This window comes from Megascapheus bottae, chromosome 16 (genome assembly GCF_031878675.1).
Source record: "Megascapheus bottae isolate mThoBot1 chromosome 16, mThoBot2.hap1, whole genome shotgun sequence".
In the NCBI taxonomy this organism is placed as follows: Eukaryota; Metazoa; Chordata; class Mammalia; order Rodentia; family Geomyidae; genus Megascapheus; species Megascapheus bottae.
Genome location: NC_143524.1, coordinates 6,862,886 through 6,885,338, shown reverse-complemented (window position 1 = coordinate 6,885,338; position 22,453 = coordinate 6,862,886). Strand labels below are relative to the sequence as shown.

Here is a 22,453-nt window from a genome sequence, read left to right as displayed (position 1 = left end):
CGGGCGGGGGGACCCGGTCCTCTCTCCCTCCCTCCCTCCCCTCCCTCCACCCCCCCACCCAGCGGAGCCCGCAGTCCGCGCGCCTCCGGGCAGGGGATGCTGCTCCCGACGCCCCTGCTGGAACTTGAAGTCTGGACCGCCCCAGACGCAGGGACATCATGGTCTGGGGGTGACAGCTTTCCACAAGGGGCCCCCCAGCGCCGGGAGGCGTGCTCCACCGTGGAGGTCCTCTCCACACGCCCCCTCCACACTTTTGACTTCCCAAAGCCCGTGCCTCCCTTCCCGTGCCAGGGCCCGGACTTGAACTCTGGGCCTCACAATCTCGCCCAGCTCCCCGCTTCCTGCACACCCTCCACTCCAGGCTGGCGTTCTACCATTTGAGCCACACCTTCGTGCCCAGCCTTTTGCCACATAACTGGAGATTGGAGTCTTTCGGTGGGCTGGCTTCCAAGCCCGGATCCTGCCAGGCTCCAGTCCTCCTCTGAGTGTCAACAGGTTCCCACATTGCTCTGTTTTGGTGACACAGATGTCCGGTGCTAACAGTTAAGCAGTCACACCAAGAAGAATCACACTGTGTTCCCGTGCAGGACTTGTCAAACTTGAACGCCTCGCAACTGCCTTCAGGGCTGGTTGTTAAAAACACAGCCAGCGGCCCCCACACTTAATTTAGCAAGAATAGGTTGGGATCAGGGGCCCATTTCTAGCCAGGTCCTAGGTGATGCTAATGAGCTAGGGGGAGAAAAAAATTCTGAAAATTTGAAGCACCTTTCCGGGATATGCGTCATATCTTGGTCCCTCAAATTTATTTTTTTATATTTATATATATATATATATATATATATATATATATTTTTTTTTTTTTTTGCCAGTCCTGGGGCTTTCTCAAGGCTAGAGCTCTACCACTTGAGCCACAACACCACTTCTGGCTTTTTCTGTGTATGTGGTACTGAGGAATTGAACCCAGGCCTCCGTGCATGCTAGGTAAGCACTCTACCACTAGGCCAAACTCACAGCCCGGTCCCACAATTTTATATTGTGGGAGGGATTGTTTCTAGGTTCCCCTGTGGTTACCAAAAACACCCTTGAGCTCAAGTTCCCTGTATAAAATGGCATGGAATTGACATCTAACCACACACACACACACACACACACACACACACACACACACACACACAGTCTATCTATCTATCTCTAATTTTTCTTGGGCCTGAGTACTGTCTGTTGGCTTTTTTTGCTCAAGGCTAGTGCTCTACCACTTGAGCCACAACTCTACTTCCGGAGGGTTTGGTTTGTTTTTGTTTTTTTGTGGTTAATTGGAGATGAGTCTCATGATGAATTTGTCAGCCTGGACTGGCTTTCAACTGTGATCTTCAGATCTCTGCCTCTTGAGTGGCTAGGATTCCAGGCAAGTCACTAGTGCCTCATTGATTCCGAATACTTTAAACCATGTCTGGACTACTACTAAATGCAAATGCTCTATAAACGCTTGCTCTGCTGCCTTGCTAGAGCAATCCTGGTGAGAATCACAAAGTCTGTATAAGATTGGTAGGTACTCAACCATGCCAGGCCTAACTGCACAGAACGTAAGCTACAACTACGTTTATTGCATATGGAGGAATTGTGGGTCTGGGCAAATGGTTAGCAAATTCTAGTGTCACTTTTTAGATTTTTATTTTCCTGAACATTTCTAGTTGATGGCTATTAAATCTGCAGATGATGGGCACAATATATGTGGAAACAGAAGGCTGGCAGAATTTGTGCCACAGGCAGAGCTGGGCTTAAAGGCAGGAGAGTCTGTGGCTTTCCTCCCTGATTCCAGAAACCCAGGTAGCCAGGGTGATCAAGATAGATCTGAGAAGCTGCCACAGACCAGAGCTGCTTCATCTCTATGCAGAGAGGCCTCAACTGACACCTCAGAGAGCGGGGCAGAGGGAATGATGGGAACTTCTGTTCTCCCCCTCCCTGATACTCAGTTCCCATTGAGCACAGAGGATGAAGAAGCAGACTTCTGAGGGAGTCCAGCCCCACCTGCAGCAGCCCATATAGTCAGCAGCCTTCTGAGGCTCCTTCCCTGGGCTCTGGTCTGGGTTCAGCCCAGGTGTGGGAAGGGGGCAGGGGCTGGGACTACAACTCTATGTGTCCTAGGCACAACGAGAGAGATGAGGAAGGTGAAGGCAGGACTGATTTCCCCAGGAGCTAAGCCAAGGGCAGGGCTCAGGCCTCATCAGTCCCGCATGGAGGGACAGGGGGTTGTTCCTCAGTCCATCTGCAGCTCACATTGTGTGTCCTCTATGGGCCTCAGAGCCTTCCACAGGCCACTTTAAGCTCTTTCGTTTCCAACCCAGGACAGCCAGGACAACTTGGGACTCCAGTCAGGGCAGCCTGGGGCCTCTCAGACCACTTGGAAAGGGAGAGGCGTCACTCGGCATTCCTGAGCTGCCATTGGGCAGCGGCCAGGCCGTGTGTGTGTGTGTGTGTGTGTGTGTGTGTGTGTGTGTGTGTGTGTGTGTGTGTGTATTGGTAGGGGGAGGGGGGACTGGCCAGTTTTAGTTTGGGGGGATTTTTTGGAGGGGGGAATAGAGGGAACTTGATAAAGGGATGAGAATTCCCTGAATCTCAATAGGGTCAAGGCCTCTGCCTGTCCCTATTGTGAATCCCCATGAGGGCCTCTTTCTTGACATATTAGAATCATTGTCCCCTAAGGAGCCATCAGCTACTGTCCTGGAGCCAGGTGATATTTGTGAAATGCCAGGAAGTCTGGGCAAGCTGCTTGAGCTAGCAAAAGAGTCTGGCAGGGCAGATTTGAGAAAAGGCTCTGGACCTATCAGAAAGAGTGGCCTCAAAATCTTAGCTACTGGGCTGGGATGTGGCTTAGGGGCAGAGTGCTTGCCTAGCATGCACAAAGCCCTGGGTTCAAGTCCTCAGTATCAACTACACAGAAAAAAAAACTGGAAGTGGTGCTGTGGCTCAAGTGGTATAGCACTAACCTTGAGAAAGCCCAAGGACAGCGCTCAGGTCTTGAGTTCAAGCCCTAGGACTGGCAAGAAGAAGGTGAGGGACCACAGAATTATGTAAAAGGATGTTTGGAGAATTTAGGAAGGATTCTCCTGAAGTCAGGCTCCTCAGAACACTTCTTGGTAGAAAGAGTCTGTACCCAAAAAGGGCAGCAAAGGCACAAAAAAGGTCAATATCACTAATGAACAGAGAGCAACTGGCCCCGACTGTTAGCATGGGCCCTGGTGGTTTACCACCAGTAATCCTAGCTACTCAGGAGGCTGAGATCTGAGACTCTTTTTGTTTTCTTGCCACACACACACACACACACACGCACCACACACGCACCACACACCCCACAAAGTAACAAGTGTTGATAAGGATGTAGACACATTGGAGCCCTGTGCACTGTGGCTGAGGCGAAATGTTGCACCCACTATGGAACACTGTTTGGAGGGCCCTCAGTGAAAAACTCCCAGAGGATCCAGCACTCCCACCTGGAGGAATCCACCCGAAAGAAGAGAAAGCAGAGCCTCAGTGCCGTACTTAGATGCTTGTATTCATTCACAACAGCATGATTCACAAGAGCCAAGAGGCAGAAGCCACCCACGCCCATGCACAGATGAGGTTGACCCATTAGAATCACTTTGGAATGGAATGTCATTCATATACAATGGAATATTCAGCCCTAAAAAGGAAATCCTGCCACAAGGTACCACATGCATGAACACTGAGGAGGTTATGCCATGGTATAAAAGACAATGACTCTATGGTTCCAATTTTAAAAGGTCTGTAGGGTGCTTCCATTCAGAGGCAAAAAGTAGGCTGGGCACTGATGGTTCATGCCTGTAATCCTAGCTACACAGGAGGCTAAGATCTGAGGACCATGGTTCAAAGCCAGCCAGCAGAAAAGGTTGTGAGACTCTTATCTCCAATGAACTAGCAAAAGACTACAAGTGGAGGTATGACTCAAGTGGTGTAGCACCAGTCTTGAGTTAAAAAGCCAAGGGGCCAGGAGTTTGGCCTAGTAGTTAAAGTGCTTGCCTAGCATGCGCGAAGACCAGGGTTCGATTCCTTGGTACCACATACATACAAAAAAAACCTGGAAGTGGTGCTGAGGCTCAAGAGCTAGAGCTCTAGCCTTGAGAAAGTCCAAGGACAGTGCTCAGGCCCTGAGCTCAAGCCCAGGACTGGCAAAAAAAAAAAAAAAAAAAAAAAAAGCCAAGAAAGAGCAACAAAAGTCCCTGAATTCAAGCTCCAGTACTGACACCAAAAAGAAAAGAGGACAATAAGTAGAATATTGGTAGCCAGGTGCTGGGAAAGAAGAAACATCTAAGACACAGCATCTTAGTTCTACAAGACACAAAAGTTCTGCAGATCTACCTCAGAATAGTGGATTGGGTTCTTAATGCTACTCAGATGTACACTTAAAACACGATGATGGTAAATTTTATGCTTTTTTAAAACCACAATAAAGAAAAAAAAGACAGGGAGAGGAAGGGCTGGGGACATGGCTTAGTGGTAGGGAGTTCGCCTAGCATGCGAGTTCAATTCCTCAGTACCTCATACACAGAAAAAGCCAGGTGGCGCTGTGACTCAAGTGGTAGACTGCTAGCCTTGAACAAAAGCAACTCAGGAACAGTGCCCAGGCCCTGAGTTCAAGCCCAAGGACTGGCAAAGAGACAGACAGAGACATAGAGAAGAGCTGCAGAGGTCATTTAAACCAATCTTCCCACCTGATACATGAGAAAACAGCCAGAAGAGATCTGGGCAGACTGCAAAGTGTGAATGTCCAGGATATGGCACAATGTGCTGGGTTCAAGGCACCATCCACGCAGGCCAGACTAGGCTGCCTCTTCAAAGGTTGCTGAGGATTCATGACCTCTAGGTGCCAGGCCCACTTGGAGAGGCCTGAGTTATCTAGAACATTCACTTCAAAACACCTGTGCAACTGATGCCAGCCAGCCCTTCCCAGCCACCTCCAAGAGCGCTGAGGGCAGCTGGACCTGGGTAGAATGTAAGAAGCAAACAGACTCGAATTCCAGCTCTGCAATCACTAACTGCTCCCCAGTTTCTGATTTTTTTTTTTCTAATCCTAGCTACTCAGCTGGCTGAGATCTGATGACAGTATAAGACAGGCTGGGTAGGGCTGGGAATGTGGCCTAGTGGTAGAGTGCTTGCCTAGCATGCATGAAGCCCTGGGCTCACTTCCTCACTACCACACAGAAAAAGCTAGAAGCAGTGCTGTGGCTCAAGTGGTAGAGTGCCAGTTTTGAGCAAAAACAGCTCAGGGATAGTGCCTGAGCCCTGAGTTTAGGCCCCAGAACTGGCAGGAATTAAAAAAAAAACCAGCCTGGACAGAAAAATCTGAGAGAGGTTTATCTCCAACTATCAAAAAGCCAACAGTTGCCAGGCAAAGTGGCTCACACCTGTAACCCTAGCTTCTCAGAAGGCTGAGATCAAAGAATCATGGTTCAAAGCCAGCCCCAGGACTAAAAAGTCCATGAGACTCTTATCTCCAATTCATCGGAAAAATCAGAAGTGGCGCTGTGGCTCAAGGGGTAGGGCAGTAGCCTTGAGTTGAAAAGCTCAGGGACAGCGCCCAGGCCCAGAGTTCAAGTCTTATGACCGACAGGGAAAAAAAAGCCAGTAGTGGAGGTATCACTCAAGAAGTAGAGCACCAGCTTCTAGGTAGAAAAAGCTGAGAGATGGTGTCCAGGCTCTGAATTCAAGCCCCAGTAGTGGAACACGAACACACACACACACACACAATTACTGTGCTGAGGAGGGAATGCAGGGCTTGGTCAAGTACTCTACCTTTGAGCTCCACTTCTAACCACCAGCATCTCTTAAAATAAGATGCTACGCCCTGACCTTCCAGTGCCTCAGTCTACCAATCACATAGAGAGCTGCTCTAATATTGAAATGAATTGATTCATTAGAAGGGCTTGGAGCCAGCCATGCCCACCCCATGGTCAGTTGCTGAGGTGGCAGCTGCTGTGGTAAAGCCACAATGTGTGGGTCCCAGCTCACAATGGCTTCATTGAGGCTTGACAGTGCTTTCCCAAGTCCGGGGTGTAGGGTTCCCCATAGGGCCCTGGAGTGTTTTCTGGTGCCTTCTTGGGTCTTGGCTGGATCTGAGGCACACAAGCGTATGTGCGGGGGGCCGAGGGGGATAAGAGGTGACAAGACCCAGAACTGACATGGTGCAGGACAGAAAGCTCTGCTGTGTGGATGCCGCCATCTTCCCCCAATGGCACACACAGCACTTGCCTTTTCCCAATTCCCCCCTCTTTTTGTGATGGTCCTGGGTCTTGAACTCAGGGCACAGGCACTAACCCTTAGCTTTTTCTGCACCAGGCTAGCGCTCTACCACTCAAGTCACAGCTCTACTTCTGATTTTTTTAGTGGTTAATTGGAGGTAAAGGTCTCATGGACTTTCCCGCCCAGGCTGGCTTTGAACTATAGTCCTCAGATCTCAGCCTTCTGGATAGCTAGGATGATAGGTGTGAGTCTACCTGGCCCTTTCTTTTACTTTCCTTCATCTGGCAACCACGATGTGTTCAGCACAGAGAAGTCCACTGTACTGAGTAGATTCAGGCAACAGGAGGTCGGGCCAGTGAGCACATGGGGGACTGAGTATGAGGGGGAGCAAGAAAGGAATGTAGCCATAAAGTGGATGCATGGGTTCAGGGTAAGGGGGAGGAGGCAAAGCCCAGATCCTTAGCCCAGGGGCCTGCCCTGCCAGCCCCCTTGCTCTGGGCCTCAGGTGTCACCAGCTCCAGCACACATGGACTCACACGGCTGTTGTGCCCTGCTGCCAGGAAGTCACAAAGTCCTACAGGTGTTAGTAAGGGCCAGGACACCAAGACACCTCCTCCTGTGTCCCACTCTGAGTCCTTGGAGAATGTAGCTGGCCAGAAGTTTGGCCCAGTGGTAAGAGCACTTCATGCATGCATGAAGACCCAGGTTTGGTGCCTTGGTGCCATATTCACAGAAGTAGCTGGCAGTGGTGGAAGTGGTGCAGTGGCTCAAGTGGTAGAGCTCTAGTGTTGAGAAAGCCCAAGAACAATGTTCAGGCTCTGGGTTCAAGCCCCAGGACTATAAAAGAGAAAGAGAAAGGAAGGGGAGAGGGAGAGAGAATTTAGCCACCCTCACCTCTTTCATCTGTTGTGCCTGCTGTCCCTTGCTAAGAACCCACCTAAGACCTGGGGATGGGACGGATCTTGAACTTCCACGCCCATATCAGTCTCTCCCTTCCTCCATATTGGCAGACCAGACGAATCAATCCCACACTGTCCTGACCAACCCTGGACTCCCTGGGTTGTAGTAAACTGGAGGTCATCATTGAGGGCTGGAGGGACCTGGAGGTGAGGAATGGGAGAGGGAGGCTTCCCCCCCACAACACTGAGAACTCTGAAAGTTTTCACTACAGCAAGAAAGTGACCAGCAGGCTTTGGGGCTAATCCCAAGCACGAGGGCGGGCAGGGAAAGGATTTGGTTTCATTCCTTCAGATGCCCAAGCCTTGGCCAGAGCCCCAGGGCGCAGGAGTGAAGGCAGGCCACCCCTGCCCAGACCCTACCAACAAAGCCTTCCTTTATTAAATAAGAGATTGTGTTACATTCCGTTCAAAGAAGGAAATCGGGCCGTGGTGAGGGACATGTCCAGGTTAGTGCCCCTAACCCTGGTCTGCTCTGAGTGGCCTGGGCTACCTTGTGCCTAGACAGGGCCACTGCTGTCTGAATGCCACCCCCCACACACTGTGGCTGCAAATATGCCCTGAGGTCCCCTCTGTGTCACACGCTGGAAGGAATAGGGCCTGGGTCCACCAGCTGTTTGGGGAGCAGGAACTCCTGGGCCCAGGAATGAGATGGAAAGGGCAGGGGGGTCATGAGGGCAGACTGTGTGCATGGGATGGGGGTGCAGAGAGGCCTGGGCCAGTCCTCAGCATGTGTGCAGGTTGGAGGAGACCGTTGTTAGGAGGCCCTTCTTGCACACAGGCCCTCAGAATAACAGGCACTGGGACAGTCCAACACCGAGCCCATTGGGGAGCAGGTTGAAGGATGGCCACAAGGGGGCGCTGGTAGTCCAGGGCCTGGAGACTAGAATGGTGGATACCCTGATAGCCGCATCAGTCCCTTTCTAAAGCTGTGGAAGTAACAAGGCACCTACAGGTGGCAGCTCCAGGGAGGGGGCCAAGGGCAGCTGCCTCAAGGTGTCCTCTCGCAAGGGCCAAACCCCCTCAATATGGCTCAGGGCTCCTTGGTAAACTTTGGTGCTTTCTGGAAATTCGCCTGGTGGTGGTCATTCAGTGGAGAAGACAGACAGGTCATCTCATGCTGTCCAGGCCACTGTGTCCCTCTGTCTGTCCTGGGAAGTACATTTGGTCCTGGCTCAGTGGTGCCTTCATAGCCTGGCTGTTTGTCCTTCTCAGCTTCTGGCTCAGGGCTGTTTTCAGGCCCCTGTCATCCTGTGTGTCACGAGGCCGGTCTCTTGCTCCAGCTCAGAGCCCCCTCCAGGCCACGCGCCCTAGGCCTCCTGGGGGAAGAAGCCAAGCTTGGCCAGTGACATTTCCTTCCTCAGCCTCATGATCTCCCAGAACATTGGTTCCGCTGGGGAGAGAAGAGGAGAAAGAGAGAGAGAGAGAGAGGCCGCACTCATGGTCACCTTAGGCAGTGGGCTACGACCCCTCTTCTGAATTTGGCAGCCCCTGTGTGACCAGACGCACATTGCTACATACTCTACAGTGATAGCGGGGCGAGAGAATGAGTCACTGGGACGGCTCTGTTGCCTAGTGACATGAATGCAGGCCCTGTCAGCCAGAAGAGCTGGACCCAGGTACCCATGCCAGTGGCAGGCCCCTTCTGCCGCTCTTCTCCCCATGGGACTCAGCCCTAAGGAAGATTAAAAAGGAACCCACAATCTTAACCCTTTCCCTGGAGGAGCCCCAGCGTCCCACCACCATTCAGGGCAGGTATCCCCTGAAGGCATCTGTCTACCCAGACCCTCCGGGCTCCTCCCTCTCCACCCACCCCCACCCTCGGCACTATCCCCTAAACCACCACCAGGGGGCGCTCACCGTCCTGCCGCACCAGGCCTTGCTGGATGTAGCGAATGTAGGTGAAGAAGTTGCACACGGCGGTGATCTGTGGGCAGAAGGCAGAGTGTGGCCTGATACCATAGCAGGGAGCCCCAGGGGAGTTAGCGATCCCTAACTCCACCAGTGTCCACGCATCGTCTGGAGGCCAGGGAGGCACCATTCTGGTAGCCAGCAGGAAGAACTATCACAGAGATGCCAAGCAGATGAGGACGGATTCTTTAGGGTAGGTGGGGACCTTACTGGTAGCCTGGCCAAGACAGGGCAGGGCAGGCCCCATCCACATGACGAGAAGGTCAGCTGATCTTGGCTGACAGGTGCCTTCTGAGCCCATACCCGCAGACCTCAGCCAATGACTGTCCACTGACACAGAGGGAACTCAAGGCCAGCCCTTGCCTGGTGGCACCAGCTCTGTACCCCAGTCCCTAGGGATCTGGCAAGGTGGCACAGTGTGGCTCCTTTCCTTGTGCCCATTCTGCTTCTTCTGCTCTCTCAAGAGTTACAGGAAACACAGTGAGACCAAAGGAGAATAGAAGAGGTACATAAAGGCACAATGCCTATGTGCCTCTGATCATATAAAATTGTATTTATAAAAATCAAGTCCAGGTAATGGAAATGAGAGGGGTTTGTTGCTGGGTTTTTTTTTTTTTTTTTTTTTTTTTGTGGGTCATGGGGCTTGAAGTCGGCCTGGGCACTGTCCCTGAGCCCTTCAACTTAAGGCTACCGCCCTACCCATGAGCCAAGCCCCACTTCCCATTTTCTAGAGGTTAACTGGAGATAAGATTCTCAGGTCCTTTTGTGCCCGGGCTGGCTTTGAACCTTGATCCTCAGATCTCAGCCTCCTGAGTAGCTAGGATTACAGGTGTGAGCCCAGCTTGCTGTTGTTTTGTTTTGTTTTGTTTGTTTTTTCATCTTGTTTGTTTCTTATCTCTCTTTGGGAGGGCACGAGGGGGACATAAAAATGGAGGGACAATAGGTAGAGAACTGCAGCACCAGTATTCACTAGACATTGTGTTGACAATGAGCTATACAATGTGTGGTTGGTGATAGATAGGAGGGAAAAACTGGGAAGGAAGGCTGACATTGACCAAAAGGAATATACTCTTTTTGTGGGGAGGGGAGGCAGTCCTGGGTCTTGAACCAGGCCTGGCCGCTGTCCCTGAGCTCTTCAGCTCAAGGTTACCACCCTACTCCTTGAGCCACAGTGCCACTTCCAGTTTTCCAGTGGTTAATTGGAAAGATGAATCTCACAGGCTTTTGTGCCCAGGCTGATCCTTAAATTTCAGCCTCCTGAATAGCTAGGATTATAGGTGTGAGCTAGTGTGTCCAGCCAGCTTTTTTTTTTTTAGTGATACTAAGGAATTGAACCCAGGACTTCTGCTAAGCCACATTCCCAGCCCAAGAATATATTCTTTATATGATTTATGTAACTGTAACTGATAAAAGCAAGGGCCAGGAGTTTGGCCCAGTGGTAGAGTGCTTGCCTAGCATGCACAAAGACCTGAGTTTGATTCTTCAGTACCACATACATAGAAAAAGTCAGAAGTTGCGTTGTGGCTTAAGTGGTAGAGCTCTAGCCTTGAGAAAGTCCAAGGACAGTGCTCAGGCTCTGAGCTCAAGCCCAGGACTGGAAAAAAAAAAAAAGATAAAAACAGCCGGGCGTGATGGCACACACCTGTAATCCTAGCTACTGAGGAAGCTGAGATCTGAGGTTTGCAGTTCAAAGTCAGCCCAGGCACTAAAGACAGAAAAACTCATCTCCAGTTAAACACTAGAAAACCGGAAGTGGTGCCATGGCTCAAGGGGTAGAGCAGTAGCCTTGAGCTGAAGAGCTCAGGGACAGCGCCCAGGCCCAGAGTTCAAGACCAAAAAAAAAAAAAGGAAGTAAGTAAGAATAGATGGAAGGAACGAAGGGAGGAACGAAGGAAGGAAGGAAGGAAGGAAGGGAGTTACAAGGAAGTCTGTAACTCCAGGCTGGCTGTAGGGTACTCTGCCCAGGCAGGGTGGGGGGTAAATAGCAGCTGGGTGCACAGGAGCCCCCATGCAACAGCTAGGGCTCTGAGGGAAGCACTCTCCATGTGTAAGGCACTGCAGGCCAAGATGCAAAGGCTGGACAGTGTGGGACTGAGCCCAGTGCTTCATGGGAAGGGAGAGGAGGGCAGGCTGGGGTGGGGTGGGGTCACTTCCGGCACCAGGTAGGTGGTGGGGACCTGTGGGAAGTGCAGGGACAGGGAGCGGTAAAGTGGTAGCATTTCCCGGGCCAAGGGTTCTTTGTCAACCCCTTGCCCCTGGATCTCTCTGCCCCATCAGACTCCCCAGCTTTGCTAGACACCAAGCCAGGATTAAGAGGAAGTTCTAGATGTAACTCTGCTCTGCCTAAGAATGGTGTGGGAGGGCTGGGAGCCTGGCCTAGTGGTAAAGCACTCACCTAGCATGCACAAAGATCTGGGTTTGATTCCTCGGTACCACATACATAGAAAAAGTCAGAAGTGGTGCTGTGGCTCAAGTGGTAGAGTGCTAGCCATGAGCAAAATGTGTCCAAGGACAGTGCTCAGGCCCTGAGTTCAAGCCCCAGGACTGGCAAAAAAAAAGAAAAGAAGAATGGTGTGGGTCCTTCTGAGGAGCTGTGCTGTGACTAGAGTCAAATGTGACTTGTGGCTCCTGAACAACAATCTATGGGACAAGCACTGCGGATCCTATGGCTGGAAGCCCCCAGATTGTACCCTGGGGTACACCTCTGACCTATCAAGAAAGGTCACGTGCAGGAAGTCTGTGCAGCCATTAGCAGCCGAGGTGGTCCCTACCCTACAAAGACCATATCCTGCAAGCATATGGCACTGAATTTGGCCGCATAAGCTCAGCCTGAACCACATGAGCTCAGAAAGGAATCCAGTCCTGCCTGACACCTGACTACAGCCTATGGAGTCGCTGAGTAAAACCCTACTCCTAGCCCAGGAGACAGGTGAGAGGGCCATTATGTCTAGAACAGCAAGTATGTCTAGAACATTATTATGCCAACCATGTAGCAATAGCAGAGTAAGACACCTGTCTCTGGCTGTGGTTCAAGTCTGTGTCTGCCCCTCTCTGAGCCAGAATCTCACACCCTGCAGATCTAGGAAGAGTCTTGAGTTGTGCTCCCAGGCCTGGAGACCCGAGAGTCACCAACCCTGGTGTGGTTCCAAACCATTACTTACCCTAGCCCGGGAAGATGGGGAGATGTAGTAGTGGCTCTCAGAGTCCCCTAGCCGGATGCGATGGCGGCAGGCGCGAGCCAGCCCACTCAGGGCACATGTGCTAGAAGGAGACAGAGGAGATGGTGGGAGCTGACCATGACTGTCCCCTCACTTCCCAGTTCACAGAGAGGAGACAGCAGCAAGAACAGGTACCCGAGAAGACCCAGCTCCCTTCCCACCCAGCTTCTGAAGGAGCCTACGGTCAGGCCACGTGGAAGAATACATCCAAGAGTCCCTGTGACAGACCTTAAACCCATTGCATCCAGACTTCTATTCTCCCCTCTTTTACTGGGGACTTCAGACCTGGCCACCTCTTTCTCCACCTATGTGGGAACTGAGGTGCTCAGCAAGCTGTAAATGGAGCCCCTCGCTAGCGCACAGCTTCCTGTCCACCAGCCCCACTAAGGACCACTGGATATTTATCGGCAGGAAGCACAGCCAACCATTGACCATCAGGGCCCAGAACTCTCGTAAGACAGAATGTGCTGTGCATGTGTGAACGAGAGAGAGAGTGAACACACATGCGCTAGGCTGGTCAACTCCCAGCCTCTCAGGACAGGGATTTCCACCAAAGGCCCACTCTTATTAGGTCTCTGCTTCATCAGGCTAAGTCACCTACCCAAGGGTCCTGGCCAGGCCTGAATGCCACAACACCTGCCCACCCTTGGCCCCACACCAGGACTCAGGAGCCCTGAGGCTCAGTCCACCTAATCCCCGAGCTAGCACTGAGCTCACCTGTTGCTGGAGCTGCCACACTCCATGGCCGCCACCTTCACTGCAGGCAGACTCTGAGAAGCAATGGGCTCGATGGTTAGCGTGTTGTCCTCCACGGCAGCCCGGACCAGGGTGGAGAGCTGTGGAGGACCAAGGAGAGAGGTGGGGTGGTGAGGACTAGGGTCCCTGGGGAGGGGGTGGTCCCTCCCCAGCCCCCCCCCCCGCCACCTCACCTCCTGCATGGTGAAGTCCAGGCAGGGGCCCACATCCTCTCGGTAGACCCTTTCCAGGAAGGGGCAGGTCTTGTCCAGGGTGGGCGATGCCCTCCAAGCCTGGAACTCTGCAAATAGGGTTGTGTCCACCTGGGGGGGGGGGTGAGGCAGGGGTGGGGACGGTCAAGGGGGAGGTTCAACATCAGCTTGGGAGAGGAGTTGGGGAGAGGCAGAAGGTCCAGCACACCGACAAGCCTGTGTGGCTGGCAGCCATGTAGGTGAGGACCGAGCGTTCCCATCTGTCCTTGGCACCGAGTTGACCACCCTCGAAGAGCTGGTTCACATTTCTTAGTGCTTCAAGATCCCAAAATTGAGCTGATGGCTCCTACCTGGAATCCTACCTACTCAGGAAGGAGGCCAAGACCTGAGGACTATGGTTCAAAGCCAACCCATGAAAGAAAGTCTCCGATTAACCACCAAAAAGCCAGATGTGGAGCTGTGATTCAAGTGGTAGAGTGAGCCAGCCAAAAAGCTCAGGGACAGAGTTCAGCCCTGAGTTCAAGCCTCAGAGACGAGCACCAAAAGGACTACTACTGATGATGATGATGATCAATACGATTTCAGAATTCTTGAACCCACACTGAGCCTGTAAGACTCCAGCGTTCAGATCCCTGCAGGTCAGGAGAGGCACATAGGTGTGCATAGAGGGACGTGCAGGCACACGCATGCGCATGCACGGAACACACCAGGGCTCCCTGCTATGTACTCGGAGGTAGAGAAGCCAGCCTTCCCTGGGCTGCATGCAGTGAGTGAAGCCCAGAGGAGAACAGAAAGGGAGGCCCCTGTCTGGAGCCATTACCTGTCGGGACAAGGAGGAAGAAGTAGTGGAAGTAGGGGCCGTGACTGGCTCCCCAGGCAGAAGCTGCCAGGCCGGCTCATAGGTGAGGTGGATGGCCTTGCTGGGAATGACACAGAGGAGCAGGGAGAGGAGAGGAGGAAGCCCAGGCTGGGCCAAGGGAAAAGACAGATGACAGACAGACAGACAGACAGACAGACAGGTGCACAGAGGTAGACAAGAAGGAGGAGCAGATATCAATTTCCAGTTGAAAGCTCAGGTCAGAAAGGGACAAAGGGGGGTGGTGGAGGGCGGGGCAGGGCTTGCTTATGTCTCCTGCAGAGAGCACTAAGCTGAATTCTGCCCAGTACTTCTCTCCAGTGCCCATGCAGTCCCCCCTGGCCCTGCCGTCAATGTCTTGGTAGTTCTTCTATGGTGTCAGGAGGCAAGGGTGTGATCTCACTTTCCCACTACCAGGCCAGGGGCAACAGAGATCTTGGAAATCAGGGGTGTCCAAAGTGGCCCAGGGCCTCAAGGCTAGGGTTACAGAGGACCCAGGAGGCCTCACAGCCTATGCCAAGCCTTCTGAGGCTAAGACAATGTCAGGGTCACACCCAGACTCTCATTTACACACTGGCCCCTACATGGAGTCAGCAGCAAGCAGTATCAGAGTAGCAGGGTGCTAAAGAGATGGAATGTCCTATCATCATAGCTCAGAGAGGTGCAAGGCAAGCTCTGGGCCACACAGCAAGGGGGATGCAGGATTCAGCTCTCACTGGCTTCTGATCTAGCTAACAGTAGGAGCCCTATCTTTATCCTATTACCCCCGCCCCCCGCTGGCCGGCCACCTCACCTCTTTGCCCTCCTTGTCTGGGGTGAGGGCACGTCCTGCAGTGGGGCACACGACAGGGCAGAGGGCATTGCTGGTACTCTTATGGCGTGAGTGACCCTTTCGGGGCCCGGTCTTGGTGGGGCTCAGCAGTTGGGGGTGTAGTTCACGGTTGGGAGAGGCTGGTGTAGACGTGATGACCAGAGTCTTCAAAGCTGTCACCTCTGCCTGTAGCATGTCAATCTGACAGGGACAGGAGGGCAGTCAACTTTAACTTAATGCCAGCCCATCCCCCCAGAGCAGCTGGTACCTAACCCTTCCCATGGCAGAGTTTAAGACAGGAACCAACATGTCCCATTTTACAGATAGGAAAACTGAGGCCATATATTGTGAGGAGGTTGGGAACAAGTGTCAGGGTCTCCTGCTGAGCATTCTGGGCTCTTCTTGGGTGAGGAACAGTCCTGGCCTCCTGGCAGGGGGCGGGGGGGGTGTCAAGCAGGCTCTGAGAGAGGAAGTTACTAGGAGTTTCTGCTTTGTTAAGGGGTTTGGGAGGAGGGAGAGGAAATGACACAGTGTGTCCTCAAATTCCCTGGAAGGCTCAGAAAAGTCTCTTGTGTTACAAGAGAAAACTGGAGTGGGGTGGGGGTGGTGAGATCTCAGACCCCTGGCCCGCCCTCCCTGGACCTGTGATGGGCTGGGTGAGAAGCTGTGATGACCAGTGATAGCCAGGCCAGGCGCCAGGCTGGAGCCCGTGGGCAGTGGTCTAGGGCAGACCTCACCTTGCCCCAGGCCTCCTTGAGCTGTTTTTCTGATGTAGCCTGTTTCATGTTGGCCTCCCGAACCATCTTGTGGGCTTCCTGGAAGACGGCAGCCTCGGTGAGTGGTCAGGAGTTGTTGAACACTTAGGCTACCCCTTCCCAGGCTCCCCTGCCCACCTGCCCACCGGGTGTACCTCAAACAGGCTGGCTGTCAGCTCCTCCAGCTCTTGCTCCAGCTGTTCACGCACCTTGTACAGCCGCTCACATTCCTCATCCTTCAGTTTCAGTTCCTGCGCAGGGGCGAAGGCCGTCAGCCCTGGGGACCCCCAGCCAAGCACGAGGGGGGAGGGGGCTGGGAACCAACTCTGCCCCACCCACAGGTGTCGTGTAGGAGGTTTTGAACTACCACCCTACTTCCTTAGTGTCGCAACACTTTGAACTACACCTTCTACTTAGCCCCCAACACAAGGGTAAAAAGCCTGCTTTGTCAGCCCATCAGAGCTTGGAGCTGAGTGGTTGTTTTCTTTCGCCTGTTCTAGGGCTTGAATTCAGGACCTAGAACGTTTGCTGAGCTTTTTTTGCTCAAAGCTACTGCCCTACCACTCGAGCCACACCTCTTCCAGCTTTTTGGGGTGGCTCATTGGAAATGAGAGTCACGAACATTCTGGGCTGGTTTCTAACCACAATCCTCAGATCTCAGCCTCCTAGAATTAACAGGCAAGAGCCACCCAGGCTGAACTGGGACCCCCTTTTTTTTTATAGGATTAGGAGGGAGCTCAATAGTTAAAGCAGGTAGCAAGCCTAGACCCTGGGGTCTAGGTCATTGTCAGTCACACAGCACAGACCCAGCGCGCAGTGGGTCTGGGTAAGTGTGCGTGAACTCCTGACCTCTTCCCTTGGCCACCTCAGCTCCATGGCTCCTCTTCACCGAGCACCCCCCCCATCCTACCCCCACCTTCTGGGCTTTGTGCAGCTCTTCCTTCAGGAACTCTGAGCCCTTCTCTCGGATCTCCACGGAGCTGCTGCGCAGGCGCAGCACGTCCAGCCGGGCAGCTGTAGGATCCTCCTCGCCTTGGGCCTTCTCCCCTGCAGTGGTCTCCACCAGGGCTCCTGGGGGTTCCCTGTGGCCCTTGCAGGGACCCACGCTCTGCCAGGAAACTGGAACAGCTGTGAGGGGTGGCGGGAGCCCCTCTTCTGGCTGGGGTGAACTGCAAGGCACGCAAACAAGGGCATCAGCAGATGAGAAAGCAGGAGTCTTGAGTTCCGCAGAACAGAGCAGGGATCAACCCAGGGCACTGTGCATCCGCCACGGGGGCCTCAGTTTGTCCATCTGTAAGATGGGGTCATTAAAGCTACCAAGGAGGTTGTCACAGGGGCTGAATGACCAGGCATGAGGCTGGGCTTAGGCACCTCTGCCAACCCCACTGCCAGCCTGAGACCTACAGCTGCTTGTGGTAATGATCCGTGTGCATTTATTAAACACCCATATGGGGCCGGGAGCATGGCCTAGTGGTAGAGTGCTTGCCTAGGATGCACGAAACTCTGGGTTCCATTCTCTGGTGCTGCATACACAGAAAAAGCCGGAAGTGGCACTGTAGCTCAAGTGGCAGAGCACTAGCATAGAGCAAAAAGTGTCTAAGGACAGAGCCCAGGCCCTGAGTTCAGTCCACAAGATTGGAAATAAAAATAAATAAACACACAGGTGACTGTAAATGCAATAATGCTGTATGTGTGTGCTGGTTTGGGGGCTGGAACTCTGGGCCTAGGCACTGCCATGGAGCTCTACCACTTGAACCACAGCTCCACTTCTGGCTTTCTGTGGTTAATTGGAGACAAGAGTCTTATAGACTTTTCTGCCCAGGCTAGCTTCAAACCACAGTCCTCTGATCTCAGTTTCCTGAGTAGCTAGGATTCCAGGCGTGAGCCACTCTGGCTAATTGGGGATAAGAACCTCATGGACTCTTCTGTTTAAGTTTGGCTTTGAACCTCAATCCTCAGAGATTTTAGCCTCTTTATTAGCGAGGATTGTAGGCACGACCTACCGGCACCCGACTCAGTGTCTCCACTTTTATCCACTGGGGACAGTCCTAATGATTATCACTGCCAAAATAGGCAGAAACCTTGGCACACAGGAGGCACTTATTGGGAGCAGCCTGCATTGATACAATTAATATAAATTTGTTGGCATACTTAACCTGACACACTGAATGCCAATGGGATAAGAGTAAATGCCGATGCAATCCCTTTCAGGGAGGACCAAAGAGGAAGCAAGAGGCCAGAGAAGCCAGCCCAATTCTGCAAATAGCCCAGGCAAAGAAGACCCACTTCCTGACACCCCCTCTCCCAGATTTGTAGGGAAACCATTTGCAATGGTTTCAGGCAAATAGCCCCTTCTCTCGGTCTCAGGATCCTTTCCTTTGAGACTCTGGTGACCATGTGAGGACACTGCTGCCCTCCATCTTTCCCCAGTACCCCCCCTCAACTTGAAAAGAGACCCTGGAAGAGGGAAGGGAGAGGAGAGCCCAGCCAGCAGTGATTTATGCCAAGGCAGCACCTCTAGATTTGCTCGCTCAGCAAAAGTCAGGGCTCCTGAGCCAGCAGCTTCTAGGCAGCAGGGACTGGGCCGGCTGATAGCAGGGAGGAGGGGAAGGAGGGGCTCTCAGATACTTGCACAGCAGGAGCACAAGGCCACAGAGATGTACTGAGCAGAATAGCTGAGGAGGAGGGGTGGGAGGCTGGGGGTCATCTCCTCTCCCTGTCCTTAGCATCACAGGAAGGTCACCAAGCAGCCAGCCTCTGAGCCTCAGTGTCCCTCTTGGTGGCACAAAGAGACTAATACTCAAGAGACCCCAGCAATGAGTCCCCTGTCAACGCTGTCCAGCTCTTGCCCTCTTCCCTAAAACTGGCCTGGTGTGTAGCCTGGCCCCCACTCCACCTCAGATGAATTAGGTGAGAACAGAAAGGCATCATTCTGCAAGGGATCTCTTCCAATATCTTGGTTGGAAGGAGGGGTCTTATTGGCACATGGTCTCGAAGGCTTGAGTGGCCTTTCCCCGGTGCAATGATGGCCCCGCAAGCTGGAGGATGGGCTCTGCTGTCACCCTGCCCTTGTCCCCGGTTCAATAGACAAGGGGCAGGAACTCAGGGAAGGGACGGGAAGGGCCATGCCTGGGGTCACACAGCTGGCCAGGGGCAGTGCTGAGAGGAGTCAGCCAGAGCTAGGCTTCCCGCCAAGTGGCCCAGCAGTGGGGTGAGTGCTGGAATCAGCACAGCAGCCTCCAGAGGCTCCTCCTTGGCTGCAGCAAGGAAATCTGACCCAATTATGGCCTGAATTGGCTCCTCAGACTTCTCTCAGGCCCAGAAACCACCTTTTCAGGAGGGAGGCTGGGACGGGGGAGGGGTGCAGGAGAGGAGATGAACCCCAGGGAATGACATCCTTAGAACCTGCGTTTCCCCTGTAGGGTGGGATGGAAACCTGCAGGGGGTGCTATAGGAACCAAATAAGATACACGGACCTGATGCAGTTATAACCACATCTGGTGGAGGAACCCTGGGTCCTGCAGGTGAAACCTCAGGCCCTGACGGCTCTGAAAGGTGTGCCCTGGAGACCCGGAGCCCACCCCATTTCCTCATGTAGGAGAGAACGGCCATGGGCATCACAGCACACCTGGACAGCTGCCCTCTTCTGGCCACTGAACAGCAACTACAAGTCAAGGGTCTGGGTGACCCACAAAGGATGACATAGGCCATGGTGAGGATCCCCTGATTTCCCACAGCCCTGGCCTAAGAGAACAAGACTATAAGCATTCCCTTCCAGCCCTAGAGACCAAGCTTTGTCCACCCGAGACCTGGCCCTCTGGGTTCAATGGACAACACTAAAGTTCTGGGCTGGAGATTTCATTTGCCCAGCAAGCTCTGGCTTCAGCCTACCGTTTAGTGGATGGGACTGTATTTTCCAGCCAGAGAACAGAGATCAGGAGACCTGAGACCAGATTTCCAGGACAGGGCCCCTGCCCTCAGTGAAAATGCCCCAAGCTCAAATCCTAATGGCAGGAAATACTCGCATAATAGGTCTCTGCAGCTATCAACTCCCCTCTGCCTGGACCAAGGATGGCAGGAGCAAGAAGGGCCTAGCCAGTGCATGGAGGAAAGCCCCAGGCACAGACCTCCCCCCCTCCAACTTCCGGGCTTGGAGGCCAACTCCTGTGACTCACAAAGTTCAGAGGAAGGAGGCGCTGACTGGGGCCCTCAGGCCCAGCCAAGTCAGAGTCTCCCATCTTCCATGCACAGCCACCTTCTAGGTCTGAAGCCTAAAACCCTGGGTGTGAATGCCCAGGCACAGGGCAGATCCAGCCTACAGCTGAGGTGCTTCTGCCCAGCCGTCTGCTCCTCCTGGTCCCTGGTCCCTACAAGAATGGTGTACTGTGTCTAGAATAAAGTGCAGAGGCTCCCAGGATCTGTTCAGGAGTGATTCAAGAGTCAAGATCAGAGACAACCAGATGTGGTGACTCAGACCTATAACCCCAGCCACTCACGAGACTGAGATTTGAAGCCAGCAGGCACCAAAAAGTCCATGATACTTCATCTCCAAAAGAATCAGCAAAAATCTGGAGTGGAGATGTGGTTCAAGTAGTTAAGACTAGTTGAGCAAGGAAGGTCCTGAGTTCCAGACCCAGTTTAAAAAAAAAATCAACGGGGGAAAACAAGATGAGGGGTGGGGGAGGGGGGAAGGGAAATGGGGACCATGACATGTGAAAGGGTATCATTGTGTGGGAATTAAGGCACCATTTATCTGGCAAATATCATGTAACCCTTCTATTAATTACAATAAAAAATATATTTAAAAAAATCAAAGCTGAGTACTGACGGTTCGTGCCTCTAATTCTGATTATCTGAAGCTCCCAGGCAGGAAAGTCCCTGTGACTCTTACCTCCAATTAACCACCTTAAAAAAAAAAGCTGGAAGTAGCTGGGCTCCCATAGCTGACCATCCCTGTAACCCTAGCTACCCAGGAAGCTGAGATCTGAGGAACAAGGCGGGAAGTTAGCTCCAGGAGGAGGAAACTCTAGGAGACTCTTATCTCCAATTACCTTCCAAAGAGCAGGAAGTAGAGCAGTGGCTCAAGAGATAGAGCAATAGCCTTGAGCACAGAACCTCAGGAACAGCATTCAAGGCCAGAGTTCAAGCTCCAGGACTGGCACAAACCAACAAAAATCAGGGCAGGTGGAGGTAACTAGTGCCTGGGTTCTGGAATAAACTCCTGCAGCCAGAGCTCCTCAGCTCGTATAAGGAGAGGCTCCATGAAGCCACTTCACTAGGAAAGCCTATCAGCAAAATAAGCAGCACTCCCACTTGTAGTAAGTGTGTCCAAAGGGGTCTCAGAAAATCTCTTGTGTCCAGGCTTCCTAGCCAGAAAGCTCTATCCATAGAAAGGACCAAGTCTTTAGGCCCAAAGCCACAAGCACCCAGGATTTCCAGGCTCTAGGTCAAGTTTATGGCCACCTACTATTCTGCCTACACAGTCTCATCATATAGGGACAGCACAGTAAGGACACATACGCCCACCACCCCCCCCCCGTCCCACCCTCCAGCCTAGTTTCAATGACAAGGCATGGAAGGACCAGAGAGGGTTGGTAACTTGGCAACATAGCAAGGGAGTGGCAGATGGGGAAATGAACCCAGAACATGTCACAGGACTTGTTCCTAAGAATGAATAAACGATGGTTTCAGAGAAGGCAGGATGTAGTGGAGAAGTGTACGGCCCTGCATCCCCAAGTGTATGTGTTAGGGGCAGGCTGTGGTTACAGCCAGGCAAGCCTGGGCTGGGAGGGAACCTCCAGACCCTGCCTGGGAACTGTGGAAGGGCCAGGAGGCAGATAAAGGGGCTGGGGGGAAAATACAGTACAGTAATTGATTGAGAGCATTAAAAGCCCAGGACAGGATGAATGGGAACAGCGGAACCCAGGCTGGCAAGGAGGAAGTGGGAGGGGGTCCACTGGGAAGTGAAAGGGGGCAGCGAGAGCTTTCTGGAAGCTGCTCCTGCTGTGGACAGTGACAGCTGTTGGGAGGGGCCAGCTTAAGGGAACAGCTCCTCCAGAGGCTTGGGCTAAGGGTGACTAGGACAGGGTTTTGGTGAAAGGAAGAAGAGGAGGTGAACGGAAGAACAGGTGGAGAAAGTGGCTAAGACAAGACTTTCTCCATGGCCTCCAGCCTGACAGCCCAAGCCCAGCCTGGAGGGCAATCAGGGCTTCAGCTCAGAATCAGGAGCTAGAGCCCTGCGGGGTGGCTGCGAGTCTAGCTTTCTTTTGCTCAGGGCCCAACACTCAGCTCAAACCTCACATCCACTGAGCAAGTTCCTATGCATCTCATCTAAGAATTGAGGCAGGCGCTAGTGACTCATGCCTAGAATCCTAGCTAATCAGAAAACTTAATATCCGAGGATTATTGAGGGAAGCCAGCTGGGCAGACAATCTGAAAGACTCATCAACTCACCAGCAAAAAGCCAAAATGGGGATGTAGTGCATGTGGTAGAATGCCAGCCTTAAGCAAGAAAAGGGTAAGAAGAGTGTTAGGTCTCAAGTTCAAGCCCCAACATCAGTACACACACACACACACACACACACCAAGTGGACACATCCCAGACCTGTCATCCAGAATATTATCTACAGTGTGACTACTCTGTGCCATTCACCACACCAGCTCTGATCCTTCCCAAGGGCACCAGGCAGATACCAGGGAAGCTTCCCTGGTCCCCCACATGTAAGCATGACTGAGACAAGA

The 22,453-nt window shown here is 52.8% G+C and overlaps 1 protein-coding gene across 6 annotated transcripts in view; it reads right to left on the bottom strand.

Annotated features, from left to right (window-relative positions):
- Window positions 1-7,569: 7,569 nt before the first annotated feature.
- The window catches only part of Rab3il1 (RAB3A interacting protein like 1), a 31,802-nt gene continuing 16,918 nt past the window's right edge, over window positions 7,570-22,453 (bottom strand). For 2 of the 6 annotated variants that reach the window (XM_090347540.1, XM_090347541.1), the window contains exons 2-11: window positions 16,623-16,881; window positions 15,868-15,963; window positions 15,695-15,772; window positions 14,940-15,158; window positions 14,111-14,257; window positions 13,273-13,401; window positions 13,061-13,179; window positions 12,287-12,386; window positions 9,075-9,141; window positions 7,570-8,607 (exon numbers count right to left, since the gene is read on the bottom strand). In XM_090347540.1, coding sequence (XP_090203666.1) covers window positions 8,525-8,607; window positions 9,075-9,141; window positions 12,287-12,386; window positions 13,061-13,179; window positions 13,273-13,401; window positions 14,111-14,257; window positions 14,940-15,158; window positions 15,695-15,772; window positions 15,868-15,963; window positions 16,623-16,881 — 1,297 coding nt within the window. In that variant the 3' untranslated portion in view covers window positions 7,570-8,524. The remainder of the gene's footprint in view (window positions 8,608-9,074; window positions 9,142-12,286; window positions 12,387-13,060; window positions 13,180-13,272; window positions 13,402-14,110; window positions 14,258-14,939; window positions 15,159-15,694; window positions 15,773-15,867; window positions 15,964-16,622; window positions 16,882-22,453) is intronic. The other 4 variants (XM_090347539.1, XM_090347542.1, XM_090347543.1 and 1 more) reach the window with 2 other exon arrangements.